The sequence below is a fragment of the Dermacentor albipictus genome, chromosome 1 (assembly GCF_038994185.2).
Source record: "Dermacentor albipictus isolate Rhodes 1998 colony chromosome 1, USDA_Dalb.pri_finalv2, whole genome shotgun sequence".
Classification (NCBI taxonomy): domain Eukaryota; kingdom Metazoa; phylum Arthropoda; class Arachnida; order Ixodida; family Ixodidae; genus Dermacentor; species Dermacentor albipictus.
This window is the reverse complement of record NC_091821.1, coordinates 167,231,234-167,255,317: the sequence shown is the minus strand read 5'-3', so window position 1 is coordinate 167,255,317 and position 24,084 is coordinate 167,231,234. Positions and strand designations below refer to the sequence as shown.

Here is a 24,084-nt window from a genome sequence, read left to right as displayed (position 1 = left end):
ATGTCTTTGTCAAAAGCATCAGCGCTCGTATGTCTCGCCTTTGTGCTTCGTCTGATTTGTCCGAGCTGCAGGTAATCATTTACTTCGCAGCTTACTGCAGTCTTAGTAAGCAAACTTACCCTACTTTAAATGCTTGCGTTAACAGTCTTTTTTTCACCGTCATTTCCTATCGCATGTCCTTTGGTGCTATGCGCAAAAAAGCCGCTATTTTGTCCCGTTATCACGAGCCATAAACTGTACCATCTACGTCAGCTCCACATTTTTGGGCAAACTTATCTCTCTCTTTCTTTCTTTTTTTGTACTTATGCTTATCCGCGTTTCTAGAGTGGATTGATTGCCGCGATTTCTCGAAGAAACAGCAAGGAAGAAAATGTAGCGTGCACATATTTGTCTTAAGGGTGAAAACGCAAAGTGAGAAATCTGGCGTTAAATATCGTATTTTTTGGACTGCAGTCATCACCCGGTCTGCAGGGGGAAATTTCGGTAGAAAATAGTTTTTTTTCTCAGTCCACAAGCAGTATGCAGCCGATTTTGATATGCGATTTAGCATGGCAAAATGTTGCAGGTGCCGTCGGGCCACCTTTTTTTTTTTCAAATGTGCCAACTATTCTAAATAATTAAATCATGTAGAGCTTCTGGTTAGAGTGCGCAGGTTCCTTATCTATCACTTCTATATAAGCATCTAGCCATTATTTGCGGCGTAATAGTTTTAGGCACAATTAATACTGAGTGCTGTCTATCCAAATATTAAGCTGGACCATTCTTGTAACGTAATTCTTGTAAAATTGGTAGTAACATTCGTATTCAACAATACAGAGCGTGTAGTGACATGTAGCAGCAAACAAATAAATCAGAAGTTTCTTTTTCTCTATTCCTTTCTCGAAGTTCTACCAGTAGGCGGTGTTGGCCCGTTTTTGATAAATATGAGTGACACGTGCGCATACAGTCTTAATATGCCATATGGACCTGCAGTGAAATGAAAAACCGTAGCTCACTGTCTTGTGATTGTCGACGTCACCCGATGCGTTATATTAATACCCAAACAACTTCTAAATCCGAAGTTTTGTTCAGTTATTGTAAATAAGACATCTGAGCGGGTGACTTTCAAGAGTCTTTTGTGCTGCGAAAACGCCCGCAGGCAGAGTACGTTGAGAAATAGGGAGGCAAAAATTTAGAGCCCTTCCACTGTGTGAAAATCAAAGACCAGTGAAGCTGTTTAGCGCACGACACAGAGGTGACCCAGAATATTGAACAAAGGTACAAACATATTTATTGTCCTAATCTGTGGTCATCGTGGCGATATAGGTAGGCACATACATTCACGTATCACCTCTGCTGCTATATGTGTCCGTCACGTAAGACAATGAATGGCCCATACCCCCTTAAGCAATGGCTCATACACCCCTAAACGCGGCCTCCCCACTACGACGACAGAAGTGAAATTCTACGCTGAAATGATGAGCGGCAACGGGGCAAGCTGTGGAAGACGACAACGACGCTCCAGCCGTTGCTGCTGATCATAGTTTTTCGCACAAAGGAGCCAACTGTGGAAGACGACGACGACGACGAACGCGCGAGCAGTGGCACTAGCGTGTTTGCGCCGATGGGGCCGAGAATTTTTAACAGTCCTTTTGGAAAAAGTTGTACAAAACATTTTTTTCAAAAAGATCTGTTCTTACCCTTGTGCCTGGAACCTCTCTTTGGGTCCCACGTGCGAAAAGGGTAGTTCAAGGGCGCGTTACAGGTCCCCGATCCCACAGGGGTATATGCCATTGAGGTTGGACCCTTTTTGCACTATCGCCAGGATCGGCTAACATGATGATTTGGTTTTGTCAACATCACGGACACATTTTTTTCCAGATCCTAGCCATAGAAACTTTAAAAGAAAAGAAAGGCAGGGAAGTTATACAAGCTGCACCTGGCTTGCTACTATACTCTGAGGGACGGGAAAGTGAAAAGAAAAATAAAGCTGATAGGTAACGTCCGCGTGCACATAACAGGGTTCACGGCGTATCGAAAAGCGGTCGCAAAGCTTAACCATGATCTCATGGCATTGTGTGCGGACGATGGTTGAGTCCATGGTCGCAATATTCTATTGCGACAGCAATTATATGAACGCTGGAGCTGCATTTGCGCCGTAGACGTCGGCGTTGAGGTGACGTCCTGCTATTGACGGCGTATGCGCAGCCCGCGCGCGGAGAATTAGAAGGCCTCCAGAGACGAGAAGAGTATTTGGCTCCAAAAGCAACGAAGCGAAGTGGATGCACCCTCCACGCTTCGCTCAACCGGTCCTTCCGGAGCTAAGACGTAGCGTTCTTGCTTCCATAGTTGGCCAGTTGGAACGCGCACACATTAGCGTTCCTACTCAGCAGTTGTATGCGTACCACACCGTCGTGAACGTGAGGCTATATTTGTCTGATCATTATTCCTTTGGACGCTGACTAACACCAACGAATCTCCTTCGGTCTCATCTCGCGCACCATCGAGTTGCAACGCCTGCAATGCCGCTGGCGCGCTCCTCATGGGGTCAGTGCCCTGAGGTGCCTTCAGGGCAAAGCTAAACCTTGCTACCGCTTTCAATGATTCGCCTTCGGGAAAAACTGACAATATTTTACAGTGAAGCTGTATACCTCTACCGTCCAAAACAAAAAAACTCCCCATGCGTGGGCCGATCCCGAAGGCAATGCAATGCCGGGCCGACCCGCGGGGGGAGGTGAAGCAGGCGTTAAGCACTCCCCATACGTGGACCGATCCCGAAGACAGTGCAATGCCGGGCCGACCCGCGACGGAGGTGAAGCAGGCGTTGAGCACTCCCCATACGTGGGCCGACCCCGAAGATAGTGCAATGCGGGGCCGACCCGAGGCGGAGGTGCAGTTCGCCATTAAGGGGCACACATACACAGCTTCTCTGGTCATTGTTCACAGAGTAGAAGGGCACTGAGATTTTTTGTTTCCTCAAATGCTCTGTCCTCCATAGACTTGAAGTGGCACGCGAAGTCCGTCTTTCGTGACCAAAAGAAAAGCTGTAGATAATAATATATAGACTATGGTATCGCCGCAATCACAGAATTTGCACAAGGCACTGTCCATTATGCTGATGCAAAAACAGTCCGCGCTTGTAAAGGCGACGTCCAGAGTGTTCTGACCTTTGTATGGTTGCGCCAGGCAGGTGAGCTTGAGAATGACACTGGCTGCACTGAGCCCTGCAGGTGTCATGCGGAACGCAAATGACTCCATAAACTTGGGTTCCGATGTGCGCTTGACCACAGATGTCTTCTTGCTTTTGACCACTTTGTTCTCGAGGAGGAAAGTCACCTTCACCTGCGTGTCTGTTGAAAAAAAAAAGCAACAGCATTCGGCTCAATTAAGTAGCTGTCCATCTCTGGTGCACAGGGTGCCCTGAATTTGCTTATTTTTAGCTTGAGTTTGTTTACTTAACCACATGGTACATGTAGTACACGAGAGAGAGAGAGAGAGAGAGAGAGAAAGGCAAAGACAGGGAGGTTAACCAGAGATTATCTCCGGTTGGCTACCCTGTACTGGGGGAGGGGCAAGGGGATGCAATAGGTGAGAAAAAAAGAAGGATAACAAAAAGGAAAAAAAAACCTAAGCACACACGAGGCATGCATTATCATCATGAACCGTTAAATTGACTTTCGCCACGAGAAGCTGTCTCGCACTTCCTTCTACTTAATGTAGCGAGCGCAGAATATCCCTTCAGAGAAACTGTACTTGCAGTCAAAATCTTCGTTTACTCAAAGTTTCCGGTCTACATGCATCCTCTGTCTCCGTTCCCGCGACAGTCCTCTTGAACCAAGTGCTCTTAGATGACGGCAATACGTCTCATTATTACTAAAGCTATGAAATTGTATTGGCGGTTACGACTTATACCGAAGCCTGCGAAGCTGCGTCGGAGCCCCTCTGCTGACAAAGCAGTCTGCATCAGTCACCGTCTCTGCCGGTTATCTGCGCCTGCGCCTTGGTCTCCTACACCAGCGCCCTGACCGGCTTCTTGGCTGTATAAAAGGCGCTCCCCTGCTCGGTCCCTCTCTTGGCAGCAGTGGCGGCGATTCGAACAGTCGCTTACAACGTACTTTGCCTATTTACAGGTTAGTTTACAGCACTCCTGTACCGTCCGAATTGTTACGCTTTATTGCTGCCACTGCTGCCAATTTGAAATTGACTCTGACACTGCGCTGTCTGCTTTGTCGACATTTTCTGCTTGTACCAGTTATCTAGTGTGTTTTTGCTATGCCTAATGAAATTGAAAAAGTTCGAGACGAGCTGAGGAAAGAATTTCGAAAGGAGATTGCAGCTATGCGCAACTCACTAGAACGCGACTTACGCAATGACTCGAGAGAACTAACTAAAAGTGTTGAGCACTGCAGCGAACAGCTTGGTGACTTGCTTGCTAAGGTTTCATCCTTACAAGCGGAAAATAAGGCACTAAAGTCTGAGAACGCTGCAATGTCATCCGAGTGCGAGCAACTGAAGAGGCGATGTTCTGACCTTGAACTAAGATTGACAGGTGTGGAACAGTATTCCCGGAATAAAAACATTGAAATTAAGGGACTTCCAGCAAAGGGAAATGAAAGCCTTCCGAACATGTTGCAAAAAATGGGCGAAATGATCGATGAGCCGATACAGGAAAGTGATATAGACGTTTGCCACCGGGTTCAAACGAAGAACAAGAGAAATACAAATGTAATTGTGCAATTCAAAACTCGAGCAAAGCGTGACACTGTGCTAGCGAAAGCGAAGAAGACCAATCTCGCAGCAGAAAGCCTTGGCTATAGCGGTTCAGATTGTGTGTACATTAACGAACACTTGTGCCCACTGCTGAAAAAATTGCTGGGAATGGCAGTGGCACGAAAAAGGGAGCAGAAGTGGAAATTTGTGTGGACGCAAAATGGGCACATTCTGGCCAGGAAAAATGAGTCGTCGGCGATTGTGCGCATCACTTGCGTACAAGACCTAGATAAGATAGCGTAGATGCAAAGTATATTTTTTTCTAACAACTAACTGACAAACTGCACTTTAACATGTGCTCAACCGTGTCGCCTTCTGACCTTTGTGCTACGTTTACTGAGAAAAACAAAGCTCTGTCCTTTTTTCATGTTAATGCGCAATCCTTGTGCAATAAAGGTGATGAGCTAGAAGCATTTTTCTGTACACTGAGCTTCCGTTTCAACGTAATAATGATTACTGAAACCTGGTATCAAAGCAGTAGCGATGTTATGCACCTACCCGGCTACAATACATATGTGCAGAATCGTACTGATAAACGAGGTGGTGGCGTCATGATAGCAACCGAAAAGACGTTCAAATGCAATATTCTTGTCGACTTCACTCTAACCCACGAGGACTACGAAATTCTGTCATTACAAAGCGGAAGAAACGTGTTTTCTGTTATATACAGACCACCCAGAGGTAGCGTTTCGAATTTTGGTCGCTTTCTTGATGAATATCTGCAGTGGATCACAGAAAACAACCTTAATTTAGTTCTGGGTGGTGATTTTAATATTGATTTCTTATCTTCTTCTGCGCGTAAATATGAAGTCGACTGCATATTACACAGCAATAGATTCGCTAATCTCATAAATAAACCGACACGGCTAGAGACAGCGACGGCAATTGATGTCTTCATTACTAACTGTCGAGTTGACTGTCTTCACTCAGGAGTCATTAATGTCCAAATAAGTGATCATCTGCCCATATTCTTGTTTGTAGATTCTTTAACTCCTCAAAAACAACGCCTGTTTCCTGCGGTACTATACCGGCGCATAAACCAAAACACAATGAATTCTTTTCGGTCAGCACTTGCAGGTGTGAACTGGAGTACTGTGCTCCGTGAAAGCGATCCAGAGGACGCTTATAATGCCTTCATTACCACATTTAAGTCTGTTTATGCGCAAAGTTTTCCACTTGAGACGCTTAAGAAACCTCGTAAAGCTCGTAAACCCTCGATAAGCGCCGAATGTCTTCATATGATAAAACAAAAAAATGATCTTTATAACCGCTTCATCAAAAGCAGATCACAGGATGACCTGGCGCGTTTTAAGACGTATAGAAACAAAGTGACGTCTTTTCTACGCCGAGCAAAACAAGAGTATATGGAAAAGTTATTCAACCCAGACGTGTTAAAAAGGAGTGACCTTGTATGGAAAACAATAAATGAAATTTTGAATCGAGGTGCACATGGCAGCGGCATGCTTGAAGTGTTAGTAGACAACATACCACTGGGTGGAAAATTATTAGCCGAAAAATTTAATGATTTTTTCGTGTTTTTGGCAGATAGCAATAGTGCCCCCCCGAATGTCAAATGCCTTGACTCGCGAGTTCCTTCCACTGCATTCTTGATGCCAACAGACACCAGTGAAATCGAAGCTTGCCTCTTGACCCTCCGCAACAGTAGCTCACGGGACATAGATGACCTTAAGATTCAGCCAGTAAAATATGTAGCCGATATAGTAAGCCCAGTCCTTGAACATATTTTTAATTGTTGCCTCGAACATGCAGTGTTCCCTAAACGAATGCAGATTGCTAAAGTAACCGTTGTTCATAAAGGTGGAGACAAAAACGACCTATCAAACTATCGCCCAATTTCTATTCTTCCAATTTTCTCAAAGTGTTTTGAAAAGATACTGTATACCCGAATGTCTAGTTTCTGTGGGAAATTTAACATACTAACACCAAGCCAGCACGGTTTTAGGAAGAACTTTTCGACAGAGACTGCACTTCTAACCCAAAAAGAACTAATCTTGGAATCCTTTGAGCAAAAGCTTTTCACTCTTGGTATTTTCATCGATTTCTCGAAAGCGTTTGACCGCATCAATCACCAAACAATGTTAGCCAAACTCGAACACTATGGTTTTCGCGGAAAATGTCTTGACATAATTAGATCCTACCTCAGTTCCCGCGTCCAACAAGTAACAGTATACAACGCACTATCAGATGTAAACATATTTCTTCTGGCGTTCCCCAGGGAAGTGTTCTGGGACCTCTGCTTTTCCTCCTTTATGTCAACGACATAGTCTGCTTAAGTAAGATCCCAACATTTGTGATCTACGCAGATGATACCACTCTGTTCTTTCGAGCAGCACATGTACGAGATCTTGAACAGCAAGCGACAGAGTGTCTGCGCCGACTTCATGAATGGTCTGAATCGAACTCGCTAATCATAAACACAGAAAAAAGTAAAGCTGTATTATTTAGGCCTCGTAACAAGATTGCTTCTACTCCACAGATCTGCTTAGAAATGGGTTCGTCGTCCATTCAAATAGTTCCCGTGGTCAAAAGTCTGGGTGTTTTTTTTAACGAAAATTTATCGTGGGACGATCACGTTGAAATGGTCAGGGGCAAGTTGTCAAAGGTTGTTGGTATCGTGTCCCGACTGCGATATTTCCTACCGAAGCGTGTTAAGCAAATGCTGTACAATGCACTGTTTTCTTCAGTCGTTAACTACTGTATCTTGGTCTGGGGCACCACGTCATTTACCAATATCAGACGGCTGCACATGCTTCAGAAGAGAATTCTTCGAAATATTGTTAATGCTTCGAGATTTGAACATACCGCACCGATCTTTGCGTCACTTGGCATCACCCCCCTTCCCCAACTGCATGAAAATTTACTGTTAAGGTGGTATAAAACAAGTATAAGACAGAATAATACATTCATGTTAGACCTGGCAATCTTGAAATGCAAGGAACTGAAGTATGCTACCCGCACTGGCTTTACGTGGTTTGTGCCTAAAACGCGAACGAATTATGGTCGCCAAATGCTTAGATACAATCTTCCACAGACGTTAAATAAAGCGCTGTGAATTGATGTTAATTTATGTACTGCTGACACTTATGTCATAGTGCTTTGTGCTTGCTTTTGTTTTTGCCTGTAATGTTGAAATACCGTTTCATTTGTGTCAATGTTGTTATTGCGAATGCTTTACACATGCTGTATAATACACTGCGATACTGTTGCCAAGTCATTGTAGGGTGCGTCGACCTCTGTCAAGCCTTTCTTCTGGCTTTTTGTCGATGCACCCAACATCCTCATGACGATGTTAAATAAAGAATTGAATTGAATTGAATTGACTGTTGGTGGTCTAGTCATGATGGCAGAACGATCTATTCCAGCGGCAGCTGCGTATGGCGCGCCTGAGCACGGCCGCTCGGGTCCTATCTTGAAAGCAGTCTGCGATAGGGACCGAGTCTAGGTTCGCCGAGAGCTGGCAGCTTCGTGTACGTTGTGTTCACGTCGCTTAGTTCACGTTGAAGCGAGAGGCAGCATGCACGACAGTTAATTCGCTCGCTGCTGCTGTCGCATTTCCTCACTCCAGCGTTTTGACAGCGAGTGTCCGTGTTAATTAAATCAGATTTGTTCATGTTTGCCAGTGCGCGAGTGACACCATGCTTGTTAATTTAGTTAGTAAGCGAACGTTTATAACTACTATCCTTATTGCGCATAGCTGTCTAATAATTTGCTACCGCAATCGATGCCTCACCTTTGGGGCGAAACTGCGCCTTCTCCTTTAAGGGGGAGCTAAAAAAGCGGGAGGACAAGATAAATAACAGCTGATTTATTCTTAGAAGGAGGACACATCATGTTCGAAAAGCTTTCGGCCCTTTATACGAAATGTCTCCCGACTGCAAAGGTCCCAGAGAACTGGAAGAATGCCAACATTATACTAATTCACAAAAAGGGAAACCTTAAACAATTGAAAAATTATAAGCCCATTAGTTTACCTACAGTATTGTAGAAGGTATTCACCAAGATAATTTCCAATAGAATAAGGGAAACACTTGACGCCAGTCAACCAAGAGAACAGGCTAGCATCAGGAAGGGATACTCTACAACGGAGCACATAGATGCCGTCAATCAGGTAACCGAGAAATCTGCAGAGTGCAATCAACCTCTCTATATGGCTTTAATATATTACGAAAAGGCATTTGATTCAGTAGAGATACCAGCAATCCTAGAGACATTACGTAATCAAGGACTGCAGGAGGCGTACGTAAATATTTTGGTAATTACCTATAAAGATTCCACAGCTACTTTAATTATCCACAAGAAAAGTAGAAAGATAACTATAAAGAAAGAGGTCAGGCAAGGAGACACAATCACTGCAATGGTATTCACTGCATGCTTGGAAGAAGTATTCAAGCTATTAAGCCGGGAAAGCTTAGGAGTAAGGATCAACGGCGAATATCTCAGCAACCTTCTGTTTGTAGATGACATTGTCCTGTTCAGCAACACTGGGTACGAGTTACAACTAATGATCGAGGACCTTAGAAGAGAGAGCGTAAGAGTTGGGTTGAAGATTAATATTCAGAAGACAAAGCTGATGATCAATATCCTGGCAAGGGAACGAGAGGATCGCCAGTCTGCCTGTAGAGTCTGCGAATGAGTACGTTTACCTAGGTCACTTACTCACAGGGAACCCTGATCATGAGGAGGGAATTTGCAGAAGAATAAAAATGAGTTGGAGTGCATGCGGCAGACACTGTCAGTCCTGACTGGAAGCTTACCATTCGAACCACCTGGGGTTCTTTAACGTGCACCTAATTCTAAGTACACGGGTGTTTTCGCATTTCGCACAATGCGCCATGCTCTTCTGTCCATAATGTTTGTTGACACTTTACTTGCGTCATTTAATATTATTGTATCTAGCACAAGTTTGTTTCGACATCGAGTTTAACTGTGCGTCCGGTTTTTAACGGCGGTACCCTGTTGTCTCGACGTTGTTATATACAGGGCGTTTTTATTTTTGAAAACATATACAGATCTTTCTTTAATAAAAAAACAATAAGCGTAGGACACGTGGCGTTTCTGCAAAGTACTTCAGACCAGGCGGACATAATTTGCCGCTAATCACGTGAGCTCCAGAAGACTAATTAAAAAAATACTATGTAACTCCTGTATTAGTGCCTTGGGAGCAGTTGTTTAAATGAGAAAGTGGGAGGCAGTCACATATCATTGCATCCTTATCTTATATATATATATATATATATATATATATATATATATATATATATATATATATATATATATATATATATATATATATATATATATATGTACCACCGCCGTAACGTTCACCCATTCAACATGACATTTTCGTAAGTGTATTACCTTATATATATATATATATATATATATATATATATATATATATATATATATATATATATATATATATATATATATATATATATATATGGGAAATCGCGCATAATTCGAGATGTCCTTCTCTGAATTCCAACGGTAAATCCAGGCGATACCGGTACCAAGCGTGCCGGGAGCGCCGAAACGGAAGGTGGCCTCGCTATCATATCAAAAGGAACGCTCCATGTCGAAAATTGCGTCGTAGTTTGAAACTGCACACCTCAAGCAGACGCGGCAGGTGCCGATAAACGCTTTGGATGACAAGCATGTGCGGCTGCATGCCGCGTCTGGATTTTCTGCGAGATGCCGTCATTCAATCACTGTGACATACTTCTTTGCAGGGCGTTTTCGTGAAACGTAGCAGCGGGACGCATAGGAACTACTTTGCACGAAAGCGAGCGAGCGAGCGAGCGAGCGCGCGCGCGCGCGCACACACACACACACACACACACACACACACACACGCGCACACGCACACGCACACGCACACACACACACACACACACACACACACACACACGCGCGCACGCACGCACACACACGCGCGCACAACACGCACACGAACGCACGCACGCACGCACTAAGTGGCATTAAGCATAGTGTACAGGAATTCAGAGCCGGACATATGCTGTGAGCCCCTTTTCAGCTTCCAAAATTTCATACACCACTGATGCTTGCTTAGCGACCATCGGGAACGCATCTTGCGCAACGCTCAAATGCAATGAGTGCGAGTGTCGGAAAGAGCAGAAAGACAGCACGATGTGTTGCACGGCAAAGGTACTATCAAAGAAGGACAGATAAAGAATGCTACAGAAATTTTCAGAATTGTCTACTAATGCGTTAGCAGTCTTTGGCTCGACTGCTACTTCGATTTTGCTAACTGATTTAGATATCTTATGCATGTCTACCCATCGCTATCAATCATCTCCTCTTACACTCATATAATGATTACATCTGTTAACTGGAGCAATTGTACATTTATTTTGCAGATGCAAATCGTCACGGGACGGACAGATTTTGCTTAGGTATTCGCCAAAGCATGTTTACGCATTACAATTACATGGTGAGGTCGTTGTACACGTACTCAGAGGCCATCAAGGGTGCAAGTTGCAAGCGTCTGCACTGATGGTTTCTTGGGCGAAGCGAGATATTTGAGCCTTGCTTTGTAACGCCCGTGGTATACATAGCTGCGCGGTGATCACTTACCTAGATGGTTCTGCAAAGGCGGCAAATGAAGCTTCAACCACGCCCGATTTTTTTTCCCTCCGCCCTAAGTTGTCTGCAATGGAGCCTTCAATTTCGTGAATGGAAGTCACCGCTGTCACCATGATGACCTTCGGCGTGCCACGCTTCGCCTTTAGAGCATGCAGCGATATATCATTCCTATTTTCGCTTTTGTTTAAATGCTTTCCTCGGGTTATAGGCACTGCGCTCAGCAAGAGCTCAAGTAGAGGAAAAAGAAATACGTGCCTCATACAGCGGGAGGAATATTGCAGAAAAATTTCCTCTGCTTAATGCCCGGCGGGCAACAACTCTAAGGAGAGGATTAGACCCGGCAGGGCTTGGTCTGTGCTTAGAAGGCACCGGCCAAGGTCTGTCGAGCCAGCCTAGAAAATTTAGAGAAGCCGTTAACTTTATTGCCTCCACTCCATAAGGGAGACGGCAAGGCCCAGAAAACTTTTATGTGTTACCGTACTCTATGAGAAGACAAGCTAGCATTGCTTGCGATAGGTGGGCATATGTGAGGCATATAAATTACAAAAGAAATGAGGGAGACAGTATATAGAGCACAGCGTTAAAGAAGCGCAGAAATTACTGTCGCTACGTTTAGCATTTAACGTTACTTTGCACTTCGTATGGCGGCCACGTGGATGAGTGAATCAAGTGCAGCCTGCACAAAGTTCGCATTTACTACGAGCGAACAGGTCCGGAATTGCCATAGAAGGACTTAATATTGTTGTAAATTCTTACACTTACACGTGGGTCCACAAAACTCACCACATATAGATAACAATGACACTTAATAGTTGCGCAAGGTAACATTTTTTAATGTTGCGATTTTTGTGTGTTCCTTCTGTTCTTGAGGCTTTTGATATTACTGCGCAATTGACGAGTGAAGTAATTATTTTAAAAGATAAAACATCCTAGACCAGCATAGGGAAGTGTTATTCGGCTCATGCAGGTCCAGGGCCTTTTACCGATGTGTCACGGCTCCGCCGAAGACTCTCGGGTTGTCCTTGCGCATCGTACTCGAAATCGTTCTGATGTGTGTCTACTCGTTCACTGGAAGTAAGAATTTGCCCCTCCATGCAGGGTGTGCAAAGGGGAGTACTGATTCTGGGCAGATTACTCTCTGGCGTGGAGCACTAGCAGATTGTGATAGGAGTTTGGACTATTTGAATGTCGCGGCCGAATGCGCGTGATTGCTGTGCGGCGGCGACGGACGAAGAAGAAGAGAAGAGCCGGTGTCTGGGCGGAGACGGCAGCCATGCGATCTGCCTGAGCTGCCTGCGCTGGCCTTCCGAACGAGCCGAGCAGTCATCTACCCAAGGCCGGTGTTCCTGGGTGTGCTGGCAGAACAGGCCGGGCTGTCCTTGGTCTTCAACCGGCCTGCTCCACTGCTGGGCGAGCATCCGACACCGGCATGTTCCGGTGCAGCTAAGCCCTCCGAACGGTCTACCCTGTGGCGGGCCGACGTCCCGACCCTGCTGTCACGCGAGTGGCTCGTCGTGTGCCGGGCACCCGCCCCGGCCTCCAACACCTGCGCCACTCGCCGCTCGAGATTCATCTCTGCGCCTCTTCGTGCCGTGAGTGTGTGAGACCGACGCACTATCGGACGCCTTCATACATTGACTGAGCGCGACGATACTTACGCGACAGACATTTATGAAAGGAACTGTGTGTGTGTTATCGTGTACGTTATGCTAGTCCCGTCCCCGTGTCATTAAAGCCTCTCTGTGTTCATTGTGCCAACCCTGTGTGCTTGAGGCCTGGGCCCATATCCTCCTATCACACAGATCTAGATCTCTCATGTAACTGGTTGTGGTGACACAGAGCCTTAGCTAGCGCAGAGTAAGGGTGCCAATACATTTATTATTTACATATTTCTTTTAATTCCATGGTACCTTGGGGCGTTAGTAAAGACAATGAGGCAGGCGGTTTGTATAGCTGCGGCGCAACATCCAGTCACTTTGTTCATCGCTGGTAACAATTCCGAGGGAATTAAGTAGGGCATCTAGCTAAGCGTGAGCGGTAGAGCTTCAGGTGAACAAGACAAAAGCAAGGACAGCGAAGACACAGAGCTATGCGTTGCCACTTCGAACTGATAACATTTGTTAGAAGTAACGGACGCTAGGTGCGTGTGCTCTGAAAGTAGCCCCCTTGGTCTCATGTTGCCGTCGTCTCTGTTTCCGTCATGTGCACTTATTATTTTTCTTATAATGAATATATACTGACAGGCTCATCTATTTATGTTACTTAATTCTCAGTAGAGGCGCAGAGGTAACCACGTGTTGAAGCCATGGCATGAGCACACGGCCTCTGCTATATTGCACGGTGCACCGGCCTTACAGAGCGCCGATAGCCAGTTGCTAGTTTATTCTGAAACATTTCCTTTCGTGACTAAGTCTGCTTTTAGTCAAATATTTCAGCGAATTTAGTAGAGCAAGGAAGAACCGATCAGTTAGTTTCAATCATGCTAAATGTATATGGCTGTCAAGCGTCCTGCCGGGGTACCTACCGTTGCGCAAAGAACGCATGGACGGAATACTCATTTACGGTCTGCTGCTCTGCTTCAACTTCCACTTGCATATTCAATGACCAGCTTTGCGCGCTATCGAAGGTCAGTCAAATATTACGTCTAAATCGATCTACCAATAGACCGCTGAACAAAATCCTAGGAACTATCAGAGTTTTAAGATAAGGTACCAGTTCAATCCACAAACGAGTATCGATCATGACCTTTCATCATTGGCTTTGAGCGCTGTCAGCAAGACTCGGCCAGCAAGGCAGACCAGTCCGCATCTCTGTTTACGGCAAATTATTCAGCATTGGGCCACCCATGTGGTCTGTATATGAAATTTACTTAGAATGTGTTAAATATATGTAAAATCTATGTATGTGTTTTTGTTTTATGTAGAACGCATCTGCACACCAGCATACTGTCTTGAAGAGAAGCCTTATGTATTTCGCATTATTACTCCTTCTTGCAGGCTATTTCATTTATTGTTTTGTTTTTGTTCTTCAATGAAATGATGCATGAGTGGCTCGCTGTTCATCGCTAAAGCGGGAGCTCGTGGCTTTGTCAAGCTGCCGATTGGTCCTGTGTGAGTCTGCCATCGTTAGGTACTACTAACTAAAACTACTACTACTACTACTACTACTACTACTACTACTACTACTACTACTACTACTACTACTACTACTACTACTACTACTACTACTACTAATAATAATAATTGTTATTACAATACATTTCCGCGCCCCACTTCCCTTTCTCAATTTGTTTACATCCACCTGTCTCCAGTTTCTTGAATATGCCTCAGTGGTGTGGAATGGCACAAGCAAATTCAAATAGCATTTTAATTGAGCGCGTACGAGAAAAAGGTAATCGTTTTCGGACCTCTAGCTCGAACAATTTTTCAAGTCTGAATAATGATCACACACTTCCGTCACTTAGGTGCAGACGCAGTCGTACCGACGACCTCTTTTTATACAAGATCATTCATGGAATTATTACACGTTCGGATCCACTATAGCTTTCGTTTCCTTGCAGGTTCCGCAGAAGAATACCAGGGAACATGGGTCCTTTTATGTTGCTGCCTCTTTCTGCACACACTCGCCTCTCAACAAAATGCAAAACCTTCACAAGTGTCGCTTTCTCCATCTTGACATCTTTCAAAACGTGTAATCTTCGCACATTCTCTTGAGCCTTTCTTCTATAGCGGCGTTTATCTCCTCACTTCATATAGTTTCTCTCTCATTCTCTACTTACGTCTCTTGAATGTGTTCCATTGCTGTGATTTTGTAGCTGTTTAGTCTATTTCTTTTCTTGATTTCGTTGTTTTATTCTATTTTTTATCCAATAACCTTTAGTAGTTGTTGTTTTACATTTTTATCTTCTTTGTTTTGTTTTTCTGCGCAGCAGAACCCAGATCTCAGTGTTGTTCCTGGGCACATTAATTAATTAGTCAATTAATTGTGCGATGGACGTCGGAGGGCGACCTGCCCAACATTCATTCGCATATGTAAACATCTAAAACTTAGGAATATGATCAGTACAATGTGACGGCGAAAATGTGGCATGAGAGCTTCGAGGGACGTAGCGCTAAGCACAACGATTGGCTGTGCACTCCTTGTGCCACAATTCGTTCGCAGGCTACAAAAAGATGAATGAATGGCAGCTCTTTCCAGTGTTAATATATAAAAAGAAAATATAGAGGTATCATGAAGACACCCCAAGGCAAAACAGAGAACAAGTGGTGCCTTGTCCGTTATTCATTTTGCGACGCATTCACTACGTTATTGACCGTCGTACTGATTCTGACTGGAAAATGAGGGATTAAGCCCTGGAGAGACATGTGGCAAACTTCTGAAAAGATGTTAGTTCACTGACACTGTTCCCCGGCACAGCAAGTTCTCTTGACTGTGAATACCGTTATATTTAAAAAAAGAATATGGGTAAATGAATGTGCGTAAAAGACTCGATCCTCATGCGCTGGCCGCATTCATGTACGCTTTTCATCGAGCGGGACATTGAGCAAGGGGAGCGACGTTAAAAACAGTATCTTACTTTATACGAATTCTCTGCTAGCGGCTGAAATAATAAAACCTTCTATAGCTTGCCGCAGTAACAAAGTTTCGGTATTTGAGAATGAATAACATGATGCCTAAGTTAGAAAATGAGGACACTAAGGGAGTAAAAGTCGTTCTTTAGCAGTGTATGGCTGAAAAAAAAAGAAAAAGACCGCGCCTTAGTTTCGCACCTGCTTCGGCAATATGCCAAAAGGCAAAAAAAAACATTTTAACGCACTAGTATACTAATGCATTAGCGCACCCCACAAAAACAAAAACAAGATAAAGCGAAAAAAAAAGAAAACTTCCAAGCGGCCAATTTTTTCTCGTCGCGAAACTTAATCAAAAACTCCGAATACTAGCTGCCAACTTCTATAATGTGCGGCTTTGAGACTAGAGAACAAATGAGGAAAGTTGAAGTGTGGACTCTTGAAAGTCGCTGATATCGTTCGTGCTTTTTGCGCTCGCAGTTACACTTCAAAGAAAGAGAACGCTCTCATGGCCAGGCGTCTTTATCTCCTTACATCTGGCAATCTGCGTGTGCTTTATCCTACGCCAATTATGTTCATTTATTCCTCGAAGCAAGGTGAAAACTTGAGTAGTCGACGCATTTCCATTTCCTCTTACTTATACTATCTCTTCTAATTTTTATGCCACATGTTAGGATTAGGAGCGCGGAAACTATGGTATGCCCTTCTGCTTTCAGCCATTGCGACAAGCTGCCACGCACCGAAGATGTCTTTTCTGCGAATCATTCATTACGCCCCAAGCAGTTTCATTTCTTTTCTACAAACCTTCCTTACATTTTTTTTCCTTTATGAAAGACGAAGTGCGAAGCGTGTTTTGACCGTGCAAATTACGCTTGCTGATCTAGCCTGCTGCGCGTACGTTTAGAATGGTGCTCACGTCTTTTTTTTTTAAGATTTTCTTTGAGAAATTAACTCCTTGCGCGTGTGATTTTATTCTTCGCGAAAAAAAATTGCTGTATCCTAATTTGCATTTAGTCTAACCACTTCATTCATCGCTTAAATGCGTTTGTGGTTCAAGTGAGTAACTTTACAGCGCACCATGAGGACTACATGCGGGGTGTTTCAAAATACCGAAGCTGAGGTGTGCATCCTGCAGTGGACTTCAGTTGCGATTTTTTTCAAGCGGGACTTCACAGCCTTTCATCTCAGATTATGCGCATGGACAGTATTTTATAATTTTGTTTCGGCAGCAAGGCGAATGAGCTTTTTGAAGTAACGTACCCAATCAACTGAACTTTTCTGCGGCAGATTGCCGAAACTTCGCGTGCACAATGAACGGAACTACGTAAAATATTTTATCCAGATCAGGGGCTCATACTCTTACAAATATTTCGTTTGTAAGAGCCGATTGCCACTGGCCGGCTGCCTTTGCTATTATGTCTAACATCAAGATTGGATGGCACCCACATTTATGAAAAGTTCTGACGTAACAACTTTATTTATTTATATTGCAATACTGCAGGCCTGCCAGGCCCAAACAGGAGCAGAAAGTCAAACAAAGATTAGTTCAAATGTGGGTTCACAAATGGTTCACACGTGTTCAAAAAAATGCAACAAACAATGAAGACTAAAGCAACATTTGTTGCAGTACTTTTTGAAAACCAGTCGCCTCAAAAATAGATTTAGGATGAGCGTTGCAGTGGAAAAGTGCCTGTGCAAAAAAAGTGTGTTTGATGCGTTGGCTTTAAGATATATCAGCTTTAGTGCATGATCATGAGTGTGTCGAGTCTTTAGGGCATTTAGGTGTTGAATATATGAAGGTATGGGCACGTCTAATTTACCTTTAAATATATTATGCAAGAACACTGTGCCAGTATATTTTCGACGTATTTGCAATGTCAAAATGCCATTTTCTTGGAGAAGCTTAGCTGGGGAGTCACACCTTTCAAATTTACCAAAAATGAATCTAACTCATTCCGTATGCATCATCTCTAGCTTATGTATATCCCGCTTAGTTTGAGAATCCCAAACCACGAAAAGCATATTCTATCACGGACTTATGCCTTTCTCTATAGTTATGTAAGTATTGTACGTAAGTAATCTGAGCTCTGCTGGAGCTTTGTTTAATTTCCTCCTTAAGAGACACAACTTGTTGCAGGCTGATGAGAAATGTCCGAAATTGCGACCAGGATAAGTTTGAAGCAAGCGTAACAGATAAATATTTGTGGTTAATTACCTGTACAATTTCTTGATTGTAAAGCGAATAGGAATAAAACTAGGATGTAGTTTACGTCTGATTCTTAGTAAGACGGTTTTTGGACATTAACTTTCATGTACCATGTTCGACAGCACTGCTCAACCTTCAACAACTGGTCATGTAAAACAGCATGATCACTCTCGCACAATATTTTCTTACACCGGGTGTTTCAGCGAACACTTTCGGCTTTAAAAAAAAATGCTTGCCTTTCTAGAGGGAAATGCGACAGAGGAGGCCGGCTGCAATGCGTCCCTCACACAGTGACGCGTCTCTGCGGTGGCAATATGAACGGTGCGTCGCCACATTGCTTCAAAGATAATCGCATTAACGTCGACATCCATCGTGAGGTGGTTTCCGCCGGAATTCTTTATTTTTGCTCCGTCTGAAGCAAATTTGGAGCGAAATGTGTGCCACAACAAGCCACAAGGTTTTGGATTCCTACTGCGGAATATATTTTAGCTGCTAAAGTGAATGATTAAATATCTCGAAATGCGCTGTCATAACAGAGAAGTCCGTAAGCATCAAAAAACGTAGTCGCGCTAGCCAGCTAAACAGATGTTTACAATTTTTCTGTTTAGAACCCAGCGTTGCTCTTGAGCGCCAGTTTAAACGAAGCTAGCATGGTGAAAAATAACGTAGAGATACTTTGTGTGTGGGGTTTGAGAAGTTATTGTACTAGTCGCAGTAAAAACACGAGGCACCGAGATATAAATTGACTACTGCACTATCATGTGCTAGCAGCAGCACCCGGTCTGCTTCACCGTCAGCGTCGATCACTGTTTAGGATGCGCATTTTATTTTACTCGCTCATTCGTTTATGCCCGCTGCCGAAAAAAACAGTCCCAGGTTGTTGCCAGCGTTGCCATGGATCTATCGGTTCCTTCATAGCAGCGAACAGCACTGGAAGTATACCACGTAATAAGGGTGAAAGCCGCAGTTATGCGCGTAGCAATGCTGTCGAGCGAGCAGTTTAGTATTGCCGCAACGCCAACAAAATGGCGGATGGCGTTTGACATTTTGAATTTCCCCTCCTATTACGACATGTAAGCTTGTGTACTGGGGGATTAACGAACTGCGCGGTATTCTTGGCACATAAAAGAAGACGTCCAAGAGACAGTTAGCACTTTATGCGACAGGGCCATGCCATTAACGCCGGAAGAAATCGAGTTGCAGGCTGACTTTACCCTCTTTGACACTAAGCCGCAGAGCCTGCCAGCGAGTGAACTTCAAAGGGCCCTAGGGAAGTTAAAAAATGAAGAACGAAAAGATTTTTTTTTAGGACACGATCAATTGTCCGTTTTATGGCCGAATTCAAAAGCACTGAAGGCCTGTGTGGTATAAATGTGAATATCATAGAAGAAAGTGGAGAAACATGTACATTATTATTTCTTGTCCGTCCGGACGTATCTACAGTCCCAAGCAAAAACATTGTGATAAAGCTACCGGAGCCACAAATGGCAGGGGGGAAACAAAAGACGGCGGTCTGTGTTCCGTGTCGACCTGCCCTCATATAAAGCCTTGTAGGCGATACGCTATGTGTCCCATTCCTTCTATGTGATGTCCACCGCCCTGCAACAGAAAGGGTGGAGTGGGGCACGTCTTGTTATTCGCTAAAGATCTTTTTTTCAAACTTTTGCTTCTGTGTTATTGTAGCAGAAAATGTGGTTTAACTTTAGACCAGCTAAGTTTGCATTCACAAGACATACAAATTAAGCAATAAGTTCACACGCGTAAACTGTGCTGTTCTCTCAGGTAGTCTTTTAAAGGTTACTCATGTAACTGTTTTCACCTTTGGCTGTTTTCTGCTTCAATTAATCGAAAGGAATAAAATCTATCACGTTCAATAAAGTAATTGCTTCGCAGCAAATATTATAAAAAGTTTTGGATAAGTTGCGCTTGATGACTATATTTCGTCAGAGCGATTGTGCCATTGAATATTTGTTGAATACCCCTAGAAAGTAAAATACGCGCGAAGGCTAATGCGCCCAATCGGCATTACTTTTTTCCTACAACCAGCGCAGAAACAAATCGTTCTCTTAGAGTTGCTTATCATGCTTTCACATAAGAGTGCTCTGGAATTGACTTAGAAAAAGAGCGAGAAATAAAAAAAAATTCAGAGGACACCTAGCACTTCTGATGAGCTGTGAATGCGAAATCATTATTGTCCACTTGAACGCCACTGAGCCGTCCTTGGAGTTATGAACTCCTCGCGGGCAAGCGAGCGCCTTGAGACGCTCGGCCAACGCCTCCTAGATAGCACAAGGCCTGTGCACTTCGATCGGCGACGTCATGCTACCTTTCCCGACTACCATAGAATCTAATGGAGACGCTGCCGAGTAAAGCCGCGGTGATTTTGACGTCACCGCTTCCGTCACGCGAGGCTTGGCAATGGAAATTTTCGTCCAAGTAGCATGATGCCATAAAGCAGAGTGCACAGGCCTGCTATCTAAGAGGCGCTTGTCTAGCCAAGGACGTGTTTTTCCAGGGCTCTGTGGCGGCGAAGAAAACATAAATATTTTATGCATGCTTTGAGCTTGCTTCTGTTTTTGATTTGCAGATTTTTTTCCTTTAAATAATAATTGGCTAGTTTTCTTCTTTTGTTGCTTTTCTTCGTGTGCGCGGGTTTGTTTATTTATCTTATTTGCGATATTGCCAGTCTCAGTGAGACCAAAGCAGGTGGGCACTGTATTTGACAGTTCTACAAAAAGAAACAAACAGGTCATGCTACATGGTACAGTAAAAGAAAAAAAAGAAAGGAGAAAAAGCTTCCGTAACTACTGCAGAAATCACCAATGACGATATGAAATACAATACTTTTGGTTGGTATAACAATATTGCTCAGTAACAAATATAGTATTACCAGAATTTATATAGAAATAGCGAATAAATGACCCATGTAAGATTAGAGAAGTTATACAGCTAACAGATAACAGCGCTGAAGTGACCAGTTTGGAGCTTGAAATGCAGAAATTTCACGCGCAGAAATAAGTATTACAGTTAAGATATGTGGGCGTGTTAAGTGGCGTCTTCTGTGTTTGATGTCCCTAGTAGGTTGATGAACGATGAAAGGGACAGAGAGGAAACTATGTCTCAGTGGAGAAGATTCCATTGTTTGATGGCACGTGGGAAAAGTGAAAACTTGAAAGAGTCATTGCGAAAATTGTACTGGTTTAGTGTAAATGGGTGCTTTTTTTGCGATAGACGCAATGTAGACAAAGTAACGTGCTTAGCTCGGTCTGTCTTATAACTGTCGTGCATTAGTTGGTAGATGAATTTTAAGCGGGCTTGTCTGGCCCTAATAGATGGTGTGCTAAGACCTGCATCAGCTAAGAGGTTTGTAGGGGAGTCATAGGGTCTGTATTTGTTAAAGATGAACCTAACAGCTTTTTTTTGCAGCTTTTTTAAAGTTTTGATACGCTAGTTTATGTGTGCGGAAACCATATGATACTAGCGTATTCTAAGACAGAGCGAACAAAAGTTGCATAGGCTACTAGTCTGGTGTGCTTTGGTGCAAGGCGTAAACATCGTCTAAGAAAAAAAAAGTTTGCGTAATGCGACTGAGGTAATATTATCAATATGTAAGTTCCATGAAAGGTAAGAAGAGAATGTCAAACCTAGGTATTCGTGGTTATTGACTTTATTCAGCCATGTACCACCGAGAGTGTAAGAAAATTCCGAGGGCTTCTTTTTTGTTGTAAAAGACATGCATACAGATTCAGTGGTGTTAATTGACATTTGCTATTCTTTACACAAATTGGACACCAAGTCGAGTGCTCTGTTTAGTAATACGTAGTCTGCGTAACTGACAATTTCTTTATAATTAATACAATGATCCACGAAGAGCTTAATGTCGCATTCAATGTTAGCAGTAATGTCGTTAAGAAAGGTAAAAAATAGCGATGGGCCCAATATTCACCCTTGGGGAACACCGGAGGTGACAGCTACAGACCTGGAAGGGGTGCTATCTACAATAACATACTGTGTTCGATGCGATAAGAAGTTTTTTATCCATGCAGTAATCTGAGCATCGTCGATCGTAGCCTCTAGTTTTGCAACTAATTTTACATGGCTTACACAATCAAATGCTTTACTGAAGTTGAGGAGGATCATATCTGTCTGGCTTCGGTTGTTAAGCTTGATCACAAGGTCATGCACCCCTTCCCTTAGTTGTGCGACCATTGAGAGGCCGCTTCTAAAACCGAGTTCTTGAGATATTAATATATGTTCTTGCTCGACAAATATAGTGATCTGTTTGAAGATAATATGTTCCGATATTTTACAAGATGTGCTGATAAGTAAGATTGGCTTGTAGTTAGAAGGTTCGTTGCTGTCACTGGATTTATGTATAGGAATCACCTTCGCTTTCTTTCCAGTCATCTATTAGTTTTGCGGTCGCGAGTTATTTGCGGTACATAATGGCAAGGTATTGGCTACACCATTCTGCATACGTTTTTAAAAACTTATTCGGGACATTATCTGGCCCATTAGCTTTCTTGATGTCGAGAATAAGCAATAGATTAAGAACTCCTGCATTAGTAACGTTTAATTAATCGATGGTGTTAGGCGGACAGGTAAGGAAGGGAAGTAAGCCATTATCTGAAGTGAAAACTGAAAAGACAAAAGTTGTGGATTGTGTTCGCTCGAGTCGTTTTATCTTCTAGAGACCGTTCAGGTGACACGCCTGAACACGAGCGAAAGTATTTCCAAAATCTGTGTGGATTGTTGGTAATGAAGTCGGGGAATGTTGTGCTGAAATAGTGATTCTATGCATGTTTTAACTTTCCTCTGAAGTGAGCGAGAGCGGAGGTCAGTTTATCTTTCAGTGATTGATTCGGCCCTTTTCTTTTAATGGTATGTCTAAGTCTCTTCAGTTTACGCTTCGCTTGAAAGACCTCGCCTGATATCCATGGGTTTTTCTTTTGTGGTTTTCAACGTTTCATCGCGATGAAGTTTGTTGTGCAGTGTAGCACGATTGAGTTAAATTGGTGTTTAGTGTATACTTGGTTTTGCAGGATAGTCAAAGTCCCTTTGCGCCACGTGTTTCAACACGTGTAACCTTGTAGGACGTTAAGTCTTTATAGCCTTTATATAGTACTCTCAAAGTGGCGAGACTATTACATATTAGTGATATTAGTTTGCGTGTGCATTCGTATCGGCAGTATTGCTTTGATAGGAAAGTAACAGCGTGGCTGCATGGTTGAACACACGCGAACACGAGTCGTATCTTAAGTGTGTGCGTATCGGCCTTTGCTAGAAGGCACGCACTCTGAAAGCTTCGATGTTTGCATTAGAAAAAGCTAAGTGCAACACATGGCAAGAAAGACGGTAAAGCGTGCAGTGTGCGGGGGGTCCCTCAAGGTACTCGAGGGGAAGGATGAAAATGGAGAGGAAATCGAGTCCATCGGAAGCCTAGCATGTCGATGCTAGGCTAAAGAAAATGATTTAGAGCATGAGCTTGTGTAACAGGTCGAAGAGCTTACATAAGCTAAACATGGAGCGTGTTGCACGGAAGGCGGTGGAAAAAAACACTTCAAGCAGCCGAGGAAAAGCTGAACAGGGCCGTCATTGTGAACAAGAATTGTCGTGACAATCTAATGCAGTCTCCCGACGTGACAGGAGAGGGAGTGTCACCAAAGCACGTGGAATACATGCAACCTGGGGAGGGGGTAGCTGGAAAGAGCTGCACCTACCTTGAGGCCGCCAAAAAAAAAAAAAAAGCAGGAGCGCACGCAGGGTTCAATGCCCCTTGTCAAAGTCTGAATCACGCGGAAAAGGACAAATGGAAGCGGAGAGAGATAGGAGGGAGTGAAATGGCGATTATCGCCGGCGACTCAAACCTGCCTACATGCCCAGAAACAATTATGGAGAGGGTGAAAGGCGATGGAAGAGTGGCGGTAGGGACAT

The 24,084-nt window shown here is 43.7% G+C and overlaps 1 protein-coding gene across 1 annotated transcript in view; it reads right to left on the bottom strand.

The window, feature by feature from the left end:
* The window catches only part of LOC135911721 (synaptotagmin-15-like), a 387,529-nt gene that overhangs the window by 18,608 nt on the left and 344,837 nt on the right, over positions 1–24,084 (bottom strand). Inside the window, exon 8 of the mRNA XM_070528890.1 lies at positions 3,147–3,329. Coding sequence (XP_070384991.1) covers positions 3,147–3,329 — 183 coding nt within the window. The remainder of the gene's footprint in view (positions 1–3,146; positions 3,330–24,084) is intronic.